Below are 18933 nucleotides of genomic sequence, written 5' to 3' on the forward strand. Positions count from 1 at the left end.
ATGGATAGATAGATAGATAGATAGATAGATGAATGACTGAATGTATGTTTGGACGGAAAGAAAGAAAGAAAGAAAGAAAGAAAGAACGAACGAACAAGAGACAGATAATCTGCTGGGGGGGGGGGAGAGAAAAAAAGAAAAAGAGAAGCAACAAAGTTTTACTGATTCTGCTTACTGTGCACCTACCATGGAGTTTTCTGCCTTTGGCTTTTTCAGTTCGTTGCACAGCGTGTTAGACACTACTTTCTCTGCTGCTTCTGGGATGGGATCTAGGCTTATCAGTGAATTTCTCTGGGTGCTTTCTTCTGGTTATTCACCTAATCTGTTCTTTCTCTCTCTCTCTGTCTTCAGGTCGGCAGGAGACACCTCGGCGGTGCGTGGCGGTGCCCGGCTGGGAAGCTGGTGCCGGTGTGTCGGTGCGGGGGTTGCGCGGAAGCCCCGCGGGCTGGCCCCGGCCCCGGCCGCCGTCGGCCTCGCAGCGGCGGGCAGCGGGCGCCCGCCCAGCCGCAGGGCCATGTTCTACTTCCACTGTCCCCCGCAGCTTGAGGGTGAGTGTTGTCGAGCAGAGGCGTGTAAATACAAGAGCTGAACTTCGAGGTGTGTGTGGGGGGCTGTGCGCTGGGGGGATGGAGGGAGAAACTGTGGTCTGACTTCCTCCAGAAGCCGGCACTTCTGACTGTCGGGGTACAGATATGTGCTAAGATGCAGATATATAGAGACAGCTAAATACTAAAGGCCATCATCTTTTTCCTCGAGAAAACACAACCTTATTCCCCCTCCCCGTGTTCAGCTTTCCCCTCTTGTCACAGGATGGAAAGAAGGATTGCATTTTTTTTTTTTTTAATTTCATTCCTGTTGGAAAGGCCTTGTTTTTACACCCCCATCCCCGTCATTTTGCCACCTGCCTCCCCTCTATGGATAGCGATCCCGCAGTTGAGCCTCAGGCTACGAAAGAGATGCTTTTCTCCCCTCCCAGCACAGATGTTGGTGTCATGGCTGTAATCGGGACACTTTCAGGACGTGGTCACGCCTCCTCCCTCCAGCCAAAGGGACCGCATAAATCTTTAATGCTATTTTACAAACATTCTGCGGGAGGATGGGGAAAGACGGGGCACGACTGAAGGGGAAAAAAAAAAAAAGCGGAAAATAAATATTTGGGAGGATTTTTTTTCTTTGTGTTATTGATCAGATGTTTTTGTTTGTTTATTTTGTTTGTTTCCTTTAAAAACAAACAAACAAACGGCAGCCTTTGGGATTTCCCCGTGTCACTGCCGCATATGCCCAGGGCCCTCTGCACCCGCTGCCCCCGGCCAGCGCTCGTAGTGCGGGGAACAGCCCCGGAGTCCCGGCCGCGCAACTTCAGCTCCGGCCGGGCTGCTCCGCCGTGCCCGGGCAGTGCCGGCGCTCGCCGCGGCTGCACGGCAGGGGAGGCGGATCGACACCGTAAGTCCCCCTGCCCGCCCACCCCGGCGCCTTTCATCGGCATCACCCGCCGAACAAGGGGCTTTCCCCTCTGTAGCGCTGCCAGGAAGCGGTGGTCCAGCGGTTTCATCCTCCTCCAGGGAAGGGTCATCCCCGCTTTAAGCACGGCTGCCCCAGGGCCAGCGAACCCAAGCCGGTCTGCGCATCGCCGGCTGCAAAATTGGCTCCCTAAAGTTGTTCCCGGTCTGGCTGGAGGGGCCGGGGGTCCCCCCACGCCCCGCCAGCCTGCCCTGCTGCCCCCGCCTGTGACACTGAGCGCTGGGGCGGCTTTGTTCGTTAGTTTTTGGCAGACAGCTTTGGAAACGTGCTCTTGTTTGCTTGTTTGCTTGTTTGTTTGTTTCTCCGGTGGCAGTTTGGGGCCGGTGCCTGGTTTTGGCGGCCTGAGCCGGGGAGCGGTCCTCGCAGCCTCTCCCGGCGAGGGGTGCTATGGGCGGGGGGCTCCATGCCTGGGCCGGCCCCTCGATCTCCGGCGGGGGCGTGGGCCGGTCTGCCCTGCTAAAGGGTGAAAACAGCGTAGAGCATCCCAAGAAAAAAAAATAAATAAACTCCCCCCTCCAAAAAAAACCCCCAAAACAACCAACCCAAAAATCCAACCCACCCATCATCCAGCCGACAAAGAAGCAACAGAAAAGCTCTTTTCAGTCAGCGTTTTCGGTGGGTTTGGGCATCCGGGGAGCCCCAGCGGTGCCGGAGGGAAGTGACCAGGCTCGGGGGGTCACCGGGACACTATTTTATTCTCTGATGAGCATCTCCCAGGGCCGCAGCGAGCCGTTCGTCTGTGTGAGGAGGGGGCTGGGGGCCCTGTTTATCTTCCAAATGATGCTGCAAGATGAGCGGCGACCTCCAACCCCTGTGCCCCGAGGCGGGGACGACCGGCCCGGGACGCTCCACCGGGCAGGTCTGCAAGTAGTGTCCTGGAGACACTCAGAAACGCTTCTGTGGGTTTGGGTACTTTTCTGTTCCGTGTTTTTTTGTTGTTTTGGGGTTTTGTTTGGGTTTTTTTTGTTGTTGTTTTTATTTTACCCTGTTTTGTCAGCGAACAGAAAGGGAGCGAAGCAGTTCAGCCAGAGCACCCGTGATGTGCTACTGGGGGAGCTGCGAAGGCCGGGGTCTGCTCCACGGAAGGTGGTTTGCATCCCGGCGGCCTGTCTGCCCTCTCCCGGCCTCCGACCAGGGACAAACTCCCAGTGCCCCAATCTCGTTCTCGGGCCCCTCGAAACGCCCCGTCGGGGAAGGGCAAGGGCTCCCTCCTCCAGCCCCGCCGCTGACTCCTGGCGGTTCAGCCGTGGCCGACCCCCGCGAGTGCTCCCGCCGCCCCCGGTGCTCGGCGCTGTACGAAGCCCCGCGCCCGCCTTGTCGGTTCGCCTCCAGCGATGAGGGTGAGCACACGGCGGGGCGGCGTGGCAGCTGGTCGCACGGTGCGTGGGTGTGCGGGGAGAAAATTGCCAACGACCCCAGTCCTGCTCCTTCCAGGCACGGGGGCTTCCCCTGGTTCTCCCGGCAGACAGGCTTTTACGAGCTGGAGCTGCCGTCACCACGCCTAGGTCAAAGCCTCGTCTCTTCGTCCTTTAAAACACAAATAGCCTGAAACCGGCACTTCCCCGGGGGCAGCTGTCCCTCACCCGCGGAGGGGTGAGCTCAGGTCTGCAGGACCCTCAGGTGCCGGCAGGACCCCCCAGCCCAGCGGAGCACCCGCTGCCTGGGCGGGTCCCGCCGTGCCTCCCAGGCCGGCCGAGCTGCTCGGTCCTCCGCGTCCCGCGGAGACGGGGCAGCTGTCTCCGCCCGCTCCGTCCCGCTCCCGAACGGCTCCGAGCCCCCGGCCCCGCTGGGGTGGCCCCGGCTCCTGGGCCTTTACCCCCTCCCGGGGCGCGGCGAGGGCTGCGGCTCTGCGCCCCGCACCCCTTAACGCGGCTCTCCGCCCGCAGGCGCGGCCCCCTTCGGAGGTCACTCCGCCGGCGACTTCGACGACGGGTTCCTGCGAAGGAAGCAGCGCCGCAACCGCACCACCTTCACCCTGCAGCAGGTAGGAGCCTGCTCTTCTCTGCTCCCCGACCTGCACCCCGATTGCCCCTTGCCTGCTCCCTGCCTGCCCTCTGCACGCCCTGCACGGCCCGGCTCCCGGCCCGGCTCCCTGCCCGGCCCGCAGCCTCGCCCGGCCCCGCTTTCCCCATCCCTCGCTGAAACCTCCCTGGGGCGGCTGGACAGACGCCTCCCGAGAGGGCAGCTCCCCGGGCCGTACCGCGCCCCAAGCCGTGCCTTGCCCTGACAGATGTTTGCTCTCCTCCCTTCCACCAGCTCGAGGCACTGGAAGCCGTTTTTGCTCAAACCCACTACCCCGATGTGTTCACTAGGGAAGAGCTGGCTATGAAAATCAACCTCACGGAAGCCAGGGTGCAGGTAAACATTCTGGGGAATTATTTAACTCTCGGGTATTCAAACTGGCAAACTTTTTTTTTTTTTTTTTTTTTTTTGACATCATGACTGCAGAGTGCACATTTGGCCAAAGAACGCAAATGAAGACGATCTGTCATTTTCATGATGCACTTTAATAACATCAACATAATGTGGAATATTAGATTAGGTTGATTAATCGGTCATTCATAATTAACTAGTGATAATGTTCTACACTAATTTGTCCGCGTCTCCAAGGTACTAAATTACATCAATGCACATCCATTTCCTTGCTTTTGGAAGGGGGTGTGTGTGGAGAAAAGAGCTGAGACGTGATTCTCCAAAGCAACTACGACCACGGTCAAGCAGTGGGGTTAGTCAACTGCAGGGAGCCCAGCTGCCGGGAAGAAATCTTCTCCACCTCTTCAACTTTTTTCCCTTTTGCCTTCTTTCTAAACTCTTAATTTAGACAGCTAAAGAGCCTGCAGAGCAATTCCTACACCTTTAATATGATCCAATAAATACCATTGGCCATGATTACTCTCTTTCCACCCCGACTCTTTTCCACCCCTTCCTTTCTTCCCTCCTTCCCTCTACCTGCTTTCCCCCCCCCTTTTTTTTTGATCCAGGTGTTGGTTTTTCCATATCCAGGGATTAACTTTATGTGTGTACAAGCTCTGCTAAGAACAGCAGTCCTGCAGTTGTCAGAGATGGATCCCTATAACTCTGCAGGCATCCACCACAGAGTTGCAAGCCATTTTTTGAACACGATTATGTATTCATTTTATTTATGGGGCTTTTCTGCATGCTGTTTTTGTATTTTATTTTTTTTATTTAGGTGCTCGGGGTTAAGACTATGCAAAGATCTAATTGTAGGAAATATAATAGCTTGCCTTTTGTTCCCTAGGGTCATGTTAGTATCTCTTAAAACCCAATGGCTGAAGAGAGATAATGGAATTCACCGCAGTAAATTGGGGATTGTAAACAAATTATTTCTCCTATAATCAGATTATGCGATCCTGATTATTAAATCTGAACATGAATCATTGGTCATATGCGGGCAAATTAAACTGATTATTATTTGGAAATGAAAATCTCCTTTTGCCACTGCATTGTAGGTACTGGCTTAAAAAATAATAAAAAATGCCATTTTGGCTATTGGTGCCTAAAGACTGAACTGCAAATTGAGATAAATGGGACAATTATTGAGCATTCAGAAGTGGAAGATCATAACTTCTTCCTGAAAGGTGCAAGGGTGAGATAGGGGTGGTGACAATTAGATTGCTGAGGACTGGTGTTTAGCCTTGTTGTTGGCTATTATGCAAACAGACAATAGATGCAAGCATTTGTTTAGCCTGCTTTCATGCAGGGACATGGGGAAACACAGAGGATGGGAGATATGTTTACATTTATACCCCTTGCTCATTCAAATATGATTAATGTGCTATAAAGCAGAGTCTTAATCGAAGATGATGTTGTCAAACAATAACTAAATAGGGAAATAAACGACTTCATCATGCTCTTTCCTCAGAAGCAGGCGAACTGTCAGTGCAAAGTCATTAAAATATGATAATGAAAAATAGCTCAATTAAATGTTGTTATAGCTGTGACCTTCATTCAATTAAGACGCAAGAAACTGTCTGCATTTTGCTTTGCATTTAACTGCTCTAAATTTAGAATATAGATAAAATCATTATTCAACGTTTGCTGATACATGCAATTAAAAGGCAGCTAACTAAAATGGAGTTGTAGGAGGAGAATAATAATAATAACAATCTCGCTTATACTTGAAGTCATGTATTAAAATGTGTATTTCCTGACCTCAAGGGAGGCTTGGCATTTTCCACCTCAAATAAGGTGCTGTCAGAGCATCGGCTCCAAGGTAAATGGAAAAAAAAAAGTGTTCAGACTAAAAGTTGGGGGATAAAATCAAGGACATGAATATTTATATTGCATTACAGGGAAAAAATAAGTTTCGGAAACTGGTTTGTATTAAACTGCAGAATGATCTTCCAAAATTAGTATCTAACACCTTTTGAGTCCTCTAAATGCCGACTGGACAAATACATCAGAGAAGTAACAGTAGGTATCAGTCCTCTCTTGGAAATGGGCTAGAAAGGATGGCCTAATACATGCCTTTTCATTTCTGACCTCTCTGATTCTAGCAGCAGCTCATTTAAAGACTTATATATGGTTTTGTCAGAGTGCTTAAATACGTATTTATGTCCATCTCTATCAAAAGGGTTTTAGATGTGTTAAAACATAGAAATCAGAATTAAATGTGTTCATAAAGGCAAGCACAGGTTTAAATGTTTTGCTAACTGGCACAGCAATATCAAAACTTTTTTTTATTTTTTTATTTTTAACATGCATTTTGAATGTCTTTAGACATTCCTGGCTTGTTTTCCAGACACAGAAATATTCCAGATACAAATGTAGTCCTAAGGCTCAAGTAGAATAACAATGGGGACACAAAATAAGAGGAAGTTTTAGCCAAGCTTCTAAATGACTGATTTAACTAGACTAACAATTTACAATTTCCTTGCTTCGCATTCTGCTAAACATGGTATTCGGCCTGGATTGCTCTCCTGCTTCAGGTGTGGTTCCAAAATCGAAGAGCTAAATGGAGGAAAACAGAGAGAGGTGCTTCCGACCAAGAGGGCTCGAAGGAAACAATGGCTGAAGTGGCACCTCCTGCGAGGAATTTAAATTCCCCTTCTCCAGCAGATCAAACCAGGAACAAAAAAGAGGGTCTGGAGATCCAGCAGAGGTAAGAGTAATACATGTTAGCAACTGCCTCTCTTTGGGGTAAGCATGCATCATATGTATGTACATTCATACAAACTTGCCTGCTGCCAAGCCTTGACCTACACAGTATCATCTTCAGGTACAGCCCAAATCATTAGAAGATGAGTTCTCAGGCAACTCATTGCTCCCTGTGGAGATGCTGAGAAACTGGCAGCTGTGGGAGGCTAATGTTATCCAGGCTTGGTCCTATCTATTTGGATGCTGAAATACCAACGTGTTTGTGTGCATGCACAAATGCTGTCTTTGAAATCAGCTAGTTCTGGTTTTGTAAGGAAGTTGTTTTCTCTTCTTCATCAGCCTGAGTCGTGCAGTGGGTCCTACAGGACCTTTTTTCCCTTCCTGCCTGCCAGGGACTCTTCTCAACACAGCCACCTATGCACAAGCTTTATCCCACGTCGCTTCTCTGAAAGGTAAGTGATTTTGTTTAATTTCAGGGATAAGCTCAAAGTGTGGCTCTTTCAAGCTAAGTGGACAGTCCCACTTGAGGCAGTGGGAAAGCCTTTGGGAAACGATGGATCCTTCTTTCTGTTGTGATTGGCAGTAATTGCACTGACCAATGCTGCAGATAGAGGAGTGAGTCTCCTGTTGTAACTTGTAGCATCATTTGTGGCGAAGCTCCTTCATTTTACCCAGACAGTTAGTTTTAGTGAGGTCAGGGTTTGACTCAAGGAGCAAGGTAGGTAGGGTTTGCTCCTTTAGAGATTTCTTTGCATATGCTTTTTTTTTTTTTTTTTTTTGAGAGTCAAATTTATACTAATAAATTAGTTATACACATCCTTTTGCATTATACATTACCTGGCACCGTTACCGATGCCTCATCTGCTCTTTGCATGCAGTTTCCTTTGCAGTACTTCTCTGCACAATGCCAGACCTTTCTCTTCTTGAACAGTAGGTCCCCTTTGAGAACTTGAATTAAGCTTATGCATGGGGACAGGGAAGGATACAAAGTAATACCTTATTACCTGGGACCCAGGCATCAGGAAGGGTACATCCATATGCTTTTCAGTTCCCAAAAAGCAGCAGTATGCATCTTTTAAAAATAAATCACCAGCTGATCCATTAGCTGTTCCTGGTCTAACAATTTATAAGAATAAGGGTGTAAGCAGGATGAATTCAATTTATAGATTTATAGGATGTAAAGCCTCATAGCACTGCCAAGCGCAAAGTGGCACATACATTTACTTTGTGCCCCAGTGTGGTGCAATAATTTGTGAGGAAAGTTTCCCAGTTTAAGACTCTCCACTACAAACACAAATGTCCTCTAATACCTCTTACTATGTTGTCTGGCATACTTCACGCTCTTTATGAGTATTTCCAGTTAAATCAGCATTGCCAAGGTATAGTCCTGAAGCAAGTGCTTGGAACTGCTGAGTTTTGCATCAAGTCCAGTGTCCTGCTCCCTGTTCCCCCTTCCCTCCTGTCTTTCCAGAAAAGCTGAAGCCAGGCACACCATACAGCTACTGCTATTTTGGTAGGTGTAGGACCTGTGGTTCTGAATCAAGAAAAGCCACACAGGTGTGGCCTGAACCCTAAAACCTAAAGGATGACTGTCAACCTAAACCTGGAAGTGGGCAGCGGCCGTTGGACTGCATGAGTCCTCTTGATCTCTGCCCTGCGACTGCGAAGTCTTGGGGCAGAGACTCTCGGCTTCTTCCATTGTGCAGGAACAGCCTCTCTGGAGTAGGTACAGGTGAAATTCTTCAGGCAAAATGATTGTTCATTGATAAATGTAGTCCCAGGCAGGTTAAAAGGTGTGGAAAGGGGGTTGTGTTCAGTGAATAATTTTGGATGGAAGTAAGGGATTTTTTTTTCTTAAAATTTACATTTAAGCATTTTCAAAATTAAATGCATCAATACATTGTTCTCACTTGTTTCCTGTTTAAATGTAGCTAAATTTTAAGAAAAATAACACAAATAAATGAAAGCCAAGCAAAATGAAATAAAAATGCATGAAAAAATTTGTCATGAGGGTTTTTTAAAGTATTATTTGTTTGGAAAACTTCCAGATATTCTTTTCTGTGATTTTACAGCTCAGCCACTACATTGAGAAATTAATAATTTGCTCCTTTTTACAAACTAGGGGCAGGAAAAATCCTATTCCTGAATCTCTTGTAGACATGCTTATTAGCTAGTCCATTGCTCAGGCTAAGAGGCAGTGTCCCTGAAAAATTGGTCCCAAATGTAAACGTAGATTTTTTTTTATAATTTGTATAGGGATGGTCAGTTATCAGATGCATGCATATTCTCTTGATGAATGTTGTCAGCTACATGTGCAGCTCATTGCTGAGATGCTCGCTGTATATTTCCTGCCTGGCACTAGAAATCTCCAGATCCATGCAAGGGGACTGGGACAATGTAGTATATTTTGATTTTAAGAAATCCAGTTACAGATTTGCATATCTGCACATCCACCTACCTGGAACTTTGTGGAGCTGCCTATGCCTGACAGCATATTGTTATACTTGCAGGGAACTGGTAGATTGAGCTGCTGCTTTGAGGGGACATCTTTTTCTTCTGCAGCTAGGTCTCAGTAATGTCGAATTTTGGCTTTGAGGTTAAGGAGGATGAATTTGTTTTTCTATAAGGTGGCAAATTTGATTTATACAAGCAGAGAATAATTGTAGAGTCTTTCTTGTGGTATTTATATGTGGAGTATTGTCTCCTCTTTCCTTGGCTCATCTCCACAAGTTTCTCTTTCCCTGTTTCTCCAAGAGCAATTCACTTGGGCTGGGGTAGGGGCTGTGCACAGCAGACCTTGGGCTTCAATCTCGTTAATTAGCAATGATGAACAGGATGATCTCTAGAGGTTCTGAGTAGACCAAAAGTATCACAGGCCTGATTGACATTTTGGTTTTCTTTGATATGGAAACACCAAGTGAACGATGGTTCATCTAAATGAATGTATTTGAGAGCACAACCAAGTTCACATGTGAGTCTGGAGGAAAAGCTAATGGAAGGGAGGAAGGGAGGGAGGGAGCAAGGAAGGAAGGAAAGAAGGAAGGAAGGAAAGGATAGGGAGAGACACAGTGTTCACAAAACCTTTATATGGCCGCCTTCGTCTTGCTCATTTCAGTTTGTTTGACTCTCCCTTCTCATTTCCCCCTTTGAGCTAGGAGCTGATTTGTACACTTCAGGCCTGTCACAGGAGAACTAACCCTACATTTAGGTGGGCGTTAGTCCTTATGTGTCTTAATGAAGTGACCTAAGCCTCTCCCTTGAGAATCTAGTCACATTTTGCAGCAGAAATGCCAACAGGACTCTGCCACAGTGATTCTCAGGGCATAGGACTTTATGCCACACAAAATCCCATCAAACTCAGCATAGGACGTAGAATTCTGAGCTCTTTGGGCTTTTGGATTGCTTGCATAAGGAGAAATTCAGAGAGCAGTCAGGTTCTCCCAGATTTTGTCAGTTTTATTGAAGAGTGAAATGATCAAGAGCTCTTCCTGGTATCTCTGTTCTGCCAACCATGCTTTGAAACCACAGGAATTCTTTGTGCTTTTGAAAGCAAAATAGTTGCTCCAGAATCAAAGCACCATTTCACCACCAATTGATGCACGACCCCACTTTCTTCTATGCAAATGTCAAATTAAATGCAGTTCCTCTGTGTGGATCCCATAAATAGATATGTATTCCCACCACTGGGAGAATAATCCTGGCCAGTAAAGGGAATCATATTCTTCAGTAAGGCCATAAAAGCTGCCTGCAAATGGGCACTCTCAGCACATCAGATACTACTGGGAAGTCTCGGTTGTTTTCTTATTCTTTTGAGGAGACAAGACGTGCTTTGTTGGGCTTGTGAGCCAACACTTCGTCGGTGTCAGTGAGTAATGTTTGACTGATGCTTGAGAAGGAGACAATTAAAATCAATACAGTGAATAACAAGTGATGATGGTGATGTAACTAATTAACAATTATTTTATGCTCTCAGGGACCATTTTCATTCTGCCACCTGAGAGTTCTCTGTCTTCTGTAAAGAAACTAATACGTCTCTTTCTCCTTCTCTGACTTTGATTGCTTGGCTCCAGACCCAGATTTCCAAGGCTACACAAAGTGTCTGGGGCACATAGTTCCTGGTTCTAATTTATAGAATAAGGATATAATAGCTGCTGATGAAGTTGGTCTAGCAGAGACAAGAAATCTCAGGACAGCTAAGCATAGGTCAGGGACTGAGCCTGCAACTTTGCTTTTGAAAATACTGTTTTGGAAACACTGTGGGTTTGCCTTATGCTTTGTGTGGCCCTGTAACTTTTCAACAGGCAGCACTCACCTGAATCCCACAACATGTGCCACTTCTAGGAAAATGAGGGATATTGTTAGAGCGTGAGACTAGATGTGCTGTGATGAATGAGAAGAAAGCTATTCTCCCCAAGCAATATGCCCCATGAACCCTGCTGTCTCTGAAACTGAGATTTTTTTTTTTCTTATGCAAAGGGATGGTATTGCCATCACGGGATTGCTGGGAAGAAAGCAGGCCAGCTATAGAGTAGCGATCAGAACTGTAATTCAGAGCATAGGCTGTTCCAGAGAAGGGTATTTTACCACTGGACAGTATTTCTCTGTTTCTATCCAATACTCCCTATTCAGTAATACACACCTTTTCTATTTCTTAGTGTGAGTTGCCTTCCTCTCTGAAGTTTAGCACATTGGAGGCTGTACTTAGTAGGAAGCATCTGTTAACTACCGTATTAGCTCACTGCATACTATTCTTTCAGGAAATGCAATTTCTTGTTTAAAAATAGCATAAGATCATAATTTCTGTGGTATACAGGGATTCCTACTTCAGGGTTTTAAGTTCTTCACTACTAGCCATAGTCAGGAAGAAAGTTGGCTTGCATAGATGAAATTTCTGGTGTTTGTTACTGTCTGAAATTGTCCTAATTTGACAACTATGCTACTTCATTGTGGTGACTTCGACATTTCCATGATCTTCCAAGATGAATCACTTACTGTAAACCATGCATCTGCAGTCCATTTAGTAGATTTAATTGCAGACCTCAAATATGAAGGGAAAATACTTGTTTTATTTATGGGCTGTATAACAATAGAGTCATCAGGAGAAGGTAGTGTTCTGTGCAGTGAGAGACCTCAAAGTACCTTCTTAATGGATGACAGCATGAATGCAATTCATTAATGTAGAAGATGTTATTAATGGGTGTAAACAAGAATCTCCGGTTTTTAGCGGAAGTGTTCTACCATTCTAGTGGCTGAGGCCAAGAGCGTGTCTGCTACATTCCACTGAAATTTCCCCAGACCCCGTGATGAGTGCAGTGTATGAGGAGAGAAATAATTACACTTGCCAGGGAATTACTTTCATAATTCACCCACAGCTCTGCTCTGTGCAAGTTATAGCTCAGTTGGTTTTTGCAGCACCTCCACACTACTGATAGAGAAGCAGGATTGCATTATGCACATCAAAGTGGATATTCCAGGGCACCATTGATTAGGCTCTTTTATGGTTTGTTGCTGCTGTGGTTGCAGTTGTTCATATTAGGGAGGCTTAATTGCAGTATCCAGGAAAAAAAACACCAAACACAACAACTAGAACTGCCCATCCATTACATTTCAATTTCTATTATGGAAAGATGAAGAGAATTTGCCCAATTCCATTGTGCAATTCCCATTGCCAAGGCTGAGAAAGAAGCGTTCCAGGACCTAACTTACCCTTGAACTGGTGTTTACTGAATTGAAGCACCACTGCTTACCATAAGACTGGGGAACAGGAATCAAAACTCGTGGGGTCCTTTATTTTCTCTGTCATTCTTGATTATGGACTTACTGACTTTTCTTGTGTAATATAGCAAATATATCGAGTGGGTTCTGTTTGGCATTTTCCGTAGTTTAGTTGACACTGTGAGTTTAGACAATTTAAAACATTTCTTTAGTTTACTGCAGATGCAGAGACCTTGAGCAAATGACTTTGATTCCCATACCTCAGGTCCCCAACTCTAGCACTGCCCTACCTCTCAGGTAGGTTTTTGTTTGGTCTTTATCACAAATATTAGGCAATATGCAGATACTAGGAGCCCTAATAGCCTTGGGAAGGAAATGGGTGCTGGCTTGTTCCTCCAGGACAAATCTTGATTAGGTTAGTGGACCTTAGCTGGGCTAAGGGAGTTCCTATTGACCCCTCTTGGAGTTACACATGTCAGCAGGATTTAGTGCCAGATCATGTTTTTGATGTGGAAGGGAAGAGTGGTAAATGGTTGCTGAACTGACAGCATTCAAAGGACTGGTTCTGTTCTTCCAAATCTTGTGGACTTTGCCACCGGCTTTCCTGTCCAAACAGGCAAGGTCCTGGCTTCTGGGTTTTGGTTTTTTTTGAACAGTACTAATGGCTCACTGGTAAATGACACTATGAACTCGAGGTTGTTTTTGACCTTCCAACCCTTGTGAAAGTGATTTCAGAGTTTATGGTGATTTAGAGCTCAAGCAAACCAGTGTGACTACTATCAGAAGGAAACAATACTGAAATAAAGCATCATATTTTCTCTGAAAACTAAACAGCATGCATTGACAGGTGAGGATTTTATATGGCAATCTTCCCTCACTCCCCTCCATGTTAGGTTGCTGTTCAGCTGTCCATATTAAATGCTGATATGCACAAATACTGAAAGAGGAAAGGAACTGAGGGTTTGCCTTTTGGAAACGCTATCTATTAAATTCTTTAAACTGTTGAGCTAAAGTACAAAATATATATTTTAAATACTTAGGCATCAATATGAGCCCCGCTCCCACCCCACTCTTCTCCGCTGAAACTGAACATTGGAACTGCACAAAAGGCTCCACAACCAAAATTGTAGATCAAATATCATTACAATTGAAATGTGATGTTGGCAGAGACAAGACAGAACTAATTTAATTTTTCCTGTCAGTCTCTGTAGTAGATCAATTAAACTGCCAAGTGGATCAAATATTTCAGACTGTATTTATTACATTAAGTATTTATGTTCAGGCTGAACATTTAAAGTATGATCTCATATAGGAATACAAGGAGCTTCAGATCAATTCAGCAGAATTTGTTGTAAGTTAATGGAAATCTAATTGTGTATTTTAATTTTGTGTACAAGAGGCAGTCAGTTCCTGAAAGAAAGAAAAAGGTACCCTGTCCGTATCATAGCAATTTGAACCAAGTCCCATTAAAGTAATATCAGACTGTCATAGATGTAAGTGGAAGATGGATCAAGATTGAGGGCTAACGGCTTAACCCTCACTGATTTTGATGGGAGCTAGGTCCTAAACTCCTCTGAGGATCCAAAATAAGTAGGAATGATTCCATCCTAACCCACTGTGGACTCAGAGTTACTGCAATAAGATGTAAAAAACCATTCGTGTCTGCTATATGTGGATGCCTCTTTCTTGATGAAAGTCAGATCCTTGTCCATCATGGGCTGACTGACGGGCAGATGGAGACCTTGATCTCCTGATTCTCTCATCGTTCGACCTGGCTTTTGTGCCAGCAAAGTCCAATAGATTTCACTGGACTTACTACCTGAGGACACAGGCAATTGTAAGGTAGATTCAACCTTCCTTACAACCTACATTAAAAAGAAACAGGGCTAAATCCTACTCTCCTGTGTTCTAGCTGGACCATGGAGCAAATGACACTTGTTACTTTACATTTTTTTCAGGTGTGAGCTGTTTGCAAGTGTTTTAACCTCAGTGAAAATGACAGGACTGGTTTATGGGTGAATTATTGCTAGAGATAGCCCAGTTTCCACCACAGGTAACTGCACCCTCAGGTTGCAGAGCCACTAGGTAATATCAGGTCTAATTATTAAGCAAAGAGCTTAGATTGGTACTGAAGACTGATAAATATTTTATCCCTCTCTGACAATGGAATGAAAATTATTCTTAGGGAATGAAGCTGATTCCCACTCCAGTGTAGGGACTCTGAAGTGCTATCTTCCTCTTCTCCCTCTTGTTAAAACGGCAGCCATTCAGCACCCCTGAAGTAGCTGCAATTCAACAGGGCAAAAAATGACTTTATGAGCATGGTTGGTGGTGGCAAAAACTGTAGTTGTGTTACCGAGTGGATTTTGTTAGAAAACCTCCTTCTGACCTGCTCAAAGCAACCACAGAATTAAAGACTGAACTTCCTAGTGCTAAAATAAAAAAAGTGGGGGATTTTAGTCAAGTACTGAAACTTGCCTGTGCAATTCATTGGAATGCCTAGACCCATGGAAATGTTGGTCTGCTGATCATATGCTCTATCAGAGGAATATTACAAGAGAAAAGAAGACTTTCTAGTTACATTAATAACTTGTCCCTTGTTTTTTATTCTGTTTTTTAAAACGCAAAGAGTACTTTTTCCTAAACGTTACCTGCAAGCTGCTAATCTCTGACAATTGATCTGGAGAAGTCTTGCCAACATCCTAAAAACAAACAACTGTCTGCCTTCATCCCTAGCAGATGGGTGCTGACCCGTTGCTACCGAGAGCAGAAGTGTAAAAGAAAGACTACCTGCTCCCTGCAGGTTATTAGTTCCATCACTTAGTCATGAGCCATTTAACTCAAATATTAACTGCAGAAATTAAAGCAAGTCCTTGGCTTGGAAAGATCAGAGGAAGACATTGCATTGTGTCAGGATATGCGTGGCCAGGCTGTTCTTGTTGGGATGTAGCGTACCAGCAAAGGACACACTTCAGGTGTGCTCGTTTGGGAACTGGCCCAAGTCCCAGTGTTATCAAAGATAAGCCAGAGGAAGAGGCTGCAGTGGTCCAGCTCAGGAAGGCAGCTGGTAGAGTGAGGACTGCCTCTGTCAGCGGGTTCCTCTCCTTAAAGGGAGAGGAATACCCATTTCACCCTCTCTCCAGTGTTTTATAGCCTGCTTGGAACAGCCCATGTGTCTCAGATGACAGGGTAGAGGTGGTCTGGCCCAAGATGGGCCTCTTAAGCCATGTCAGCAGCAGCAGCTTTAGGTAGTCTTGGCTCACTTCTGGAGGCCATTGTCTTCGAGGTGTCATCATTAAGCAGCACAGACATTGGGTGGGTGAAGGTAGAACAGATTCTTGCAGGTAGGCATGATGACAATAGTTTGCAGGGGCCTGGCCAAGGAAAAGCTTATGTCATCTTACAGTGAGACAGGAGAAGGTCATTAGTTCCTGCATAATAACCAGGATATTTTCACCTTTCTCTCTGCAGCAATCTTTCACACTCACCCAACAAGTGCAGCTGCCCAAACTGATCAGCTGCAGTGTGCAGATGGAGGGCAGGGGACACCTCCAGCATGGGGCTGATGGCAGCCACAGTGCAGCAGCTTGGTATGAGAGCAGAGGATGAGCTCAGCCTTGCTTGTGAGGAAATGTCATGTGTGATCTAAATTTCACTGCTTGCTTTTGGCTCTGCTTGCCCTTGCTCACTGTTTGTCACCCTGGATGACTCACAGTGTAAGATCCTTCACAATGGGCCTCAGTAGAACAGGATCTGGCTTTTCTAGCCCTGATCCAGAGAATGTCTATGTACTCACTAAAGGTTAATAGGGGAGGGTGTTGTTGCCATTCTAGACTTCAACCCCATCTCTGCCCTCTCCAGACTGATCATGGGGGGAACAGTCAGACAGATCCCATGACCTTCCCCATCAGTGATGGTGCCTTGTTTCCTTCCTCCCCAGGGAGCCCACTGTGCTCGTGCTGTGTTCCAGACCCCATGGGCCTCTCCTTCCTGCCCACCTACGGCTGCCAAAGCAACCGCACTGCCAGCGTGGCCGCGCTGCGCATGAAGGCCCGGGAGCACTCGGAGGCTGTGCTCCAGTCTGCCAACCTCCTGCCCTCTGCCAGCAGCAGCCCCACTCCTCCCGCCAAACCCGGCCCTGAGGGCAGCCAGGACAAGCATCCCTCTCCAGCCAAGGAGCACATGGAAGGGGAGAAGAGCGTATGAGACCGGACCAGCACCAGATCCTCGGCTCAGGGCAGGGACCTGTCGTCAGGGCTCTGCCACGGGGTGAACTGCAGTGTGGCCGTGCCCCAGCAGGACATCACGGTGCCACCAGGGACCTGGCAAATCTGAGTGGCCTCTTTGGATGCCTTTCATGCACCCTTGCTTTTCTTGTGCCGCTGTAGGTTCATTCCCCTGATTTATTGGCACTATCCATGTTTGGAAACATTCGTGAAACTGTTTTTAGCCCCCTTCCACATCCCAGGGACATCGAGACGCCCAGGATCCTGGCTTGCTCCCGCACACCTCAGCTCCTCATCCTGTGCAAGATGGAGGGCTGGCAGCAGGGCAGTGCTTCACGAGGTCCGGGGCAGGAGAGGCATCCAGGCATCATTCACCCCACTGTGCACAAGAGAGGTGAAGGAATATACAGGTATTAACCAGCTTGGCCCGCTTTTTTTCTGATGGCATTTGATTTCAAACAAATCTATTCCAGGCAAGCCAGGTGTAAGAGAAACAGAAATTAGAATAAAACTATTAAAATTATTTTCCTTCTCCCTTCTTTTACCCAAAAGCAAAACTTTCCATGGAGTAGGTAACTGGGAAATTGCTGAGATCAGTTTACCTGTGAATAAAAACCTTGCACTAGTCTCTATGTGAACATTAGTCTGTTACTCTTGCCATTCCCTGGGTTAGACATAAAAGACACATGACTTCAGAGCAGCGTTCATAGCTTCAAACAGTAATGCTGGTATTTAATGGTGAGTGCAATTATGTCTAGATCTGCACAAAGCTGGGGGTATTTTAGCATCATTCTCTTGGAAAGAAAGACTGGAAAACAAAATAATTCTGCCTTGCAACACTGCAAATATGTCCTTGCATGTTGTGTTTTTAATAAAAAGGAAATAAAGCTTGGAAGGGTATTCCTTTATGCCACCCAAAATCAGACTATTCCATTGACTGAAGGCTTGTTGTAGTGAATCTAGATATGAAAATGTCTTAATTATTACAGAGTGGGCACAGTGCAAAGGAGAAATTGGTGCCTCAGGAAATACAGTCTTATCTCTGACCCAAAACTCCCCAAAGCATGGCAGACTAAGTTCTGATGCTCTAGAGCAGGCATTTAAATTTGGGGTGCCTCACATTTTTTCCATGGGAAATGCAGATGCAGATTTAAGCTTAGTCACATGGACTTGCTTTTCTCAGGTGCATTTTTCAGACTCCTTAGGCTTGTCCACAGATGTCCCTGGAGAACAGGGTGAAACTACTGCTCTGAGACTTGACCAAGTAATGTGGAGGCCACTGGAAGGATTCTTGTCAGCTCTGAAGGTCTTCAGAGCAGGTTCTTTGTCAGAATGCTGCTAAGATCTGTCCTAGTGCCAGTGAGAGGCTCTCCATTACAGCCCTTGAAGTGGTGCTGTTTAACTCTTGGGCTGATTTTGGCACAGAATCTTAACTAGCAGAGGTAGTCTTGTTTCCAGACTGTAGGTATCAGTTTACCAGCCCAGGTTTTTCTGCCACTCCTCATTCAGGGCTAATCCTGCACATTGTGCTGAGGACCTCCTGCATTGGGCTGAGCACGGTCTTTTACACTGGGTTGTGTCCAACTTCTCACAGGGTCTGCACTTGAGGATGTGCTTGGCAAGGCAGTCCCAAGTAAGGTTGGCAGCAAAAATTTCTCCTTCCTACCGAAGTGATCTCAGCCCATGAATTTCACAGAACCTGGGACTTCTCTGGGACTTGCAGGACCCTCCCGTACCCCCTGGTGCACACCTTCCTTTCCCTGAGAAGGGCTTGGTGCCAGTGCCCATCCAAAGGGTGGAAGCCCTGGTCTACAGGGGGTGGCTTGGCAGCACCAAGCGCCTTCATTGCTTCAGTAGTGAAGGGTGCTGGGCATCCCCCCAGGGTGGGGTTTGTGTCTTCTGGACATAAGCCATCGGGGAGGGCATTGCTGGGTCTGTCCTTGGGTCCAAATAGAAACAAAAGTCTGACAGGGCCCACATTCATCAAATGGAGTAATTTTGCTTTACTTTTGCCACATCATGTGTTTCTTTTGGCAATCCTGAACTGTCCTAACTGCGGGGGGGAACATGCATTAGTCTGTGATCCGCTTTTGGGTTCCAGCTTTAGGAGCTGCTCTGCTGCAGTGGAGGTGGCTTCCCTGACTGCAAATTATGGCTTCGTTCAAACAACAGCAACAACCTTTTTCTTCCACCAAAATAAAATAAATTGCTGTGTGCTTTGTTGTGGGAAGTGGTTGAAGAAGAGGGAATCACTGTTTTCTTAGTGATCTTGCCCCCCCCCCCCAAAGACTGAAAAAAAATTTCCACTCCAAAGAGGCAGGTCCAACTTCATTTCAACATAATTACCTTGAAT

The 18933-nt window shown here is 46.2% G+C and overlaps 1 protein-coding gene across 1 annotated transcript; it reads left to right on the forward strand.

Moving 5' to 3' along the window:
* Positions 1-514: 514 nt before the first annotated feature.
* Positions 515-16776, forward strand: DRGX (dorsal root ganglia homeobox). Its single transcript, XM_075757525.1, has 6 exons — positions 515-548; positions 3408-3505; positions 3778-3879; positions 6471-6643; positions 6979-7091; positions 16295-16776. The coding sequence occupies exons 1-6, from the start codon at positions 515-517 to the stop codon at positions 16558-16560; spliced, it is 786 nt and encodes a 261-aa protein (XP_075613640.1). The 3' UTR covers positions 16561-16776.
* The last annotated feature ends 2157 nt before the right edge of the window (positions 16777-18933 follow it).

The sequence above is a fragment of the Balearica regulorum genome, chromosome 7 (genome assembly GCF_011004875.1).
Source record: "Balearica regulorum gibbericeps isolate bBalReg1 chromosome 7, bBalReg1.pri, whole genome shotgun sequence".
In the NCBI taxonomy this organism is placed as follows: domain Eukaryota; kingdom Metazoa; phylum Chordata; class Aves; order Gruiformes; family Gruidae; genus Balearica; species Balearica regulorum.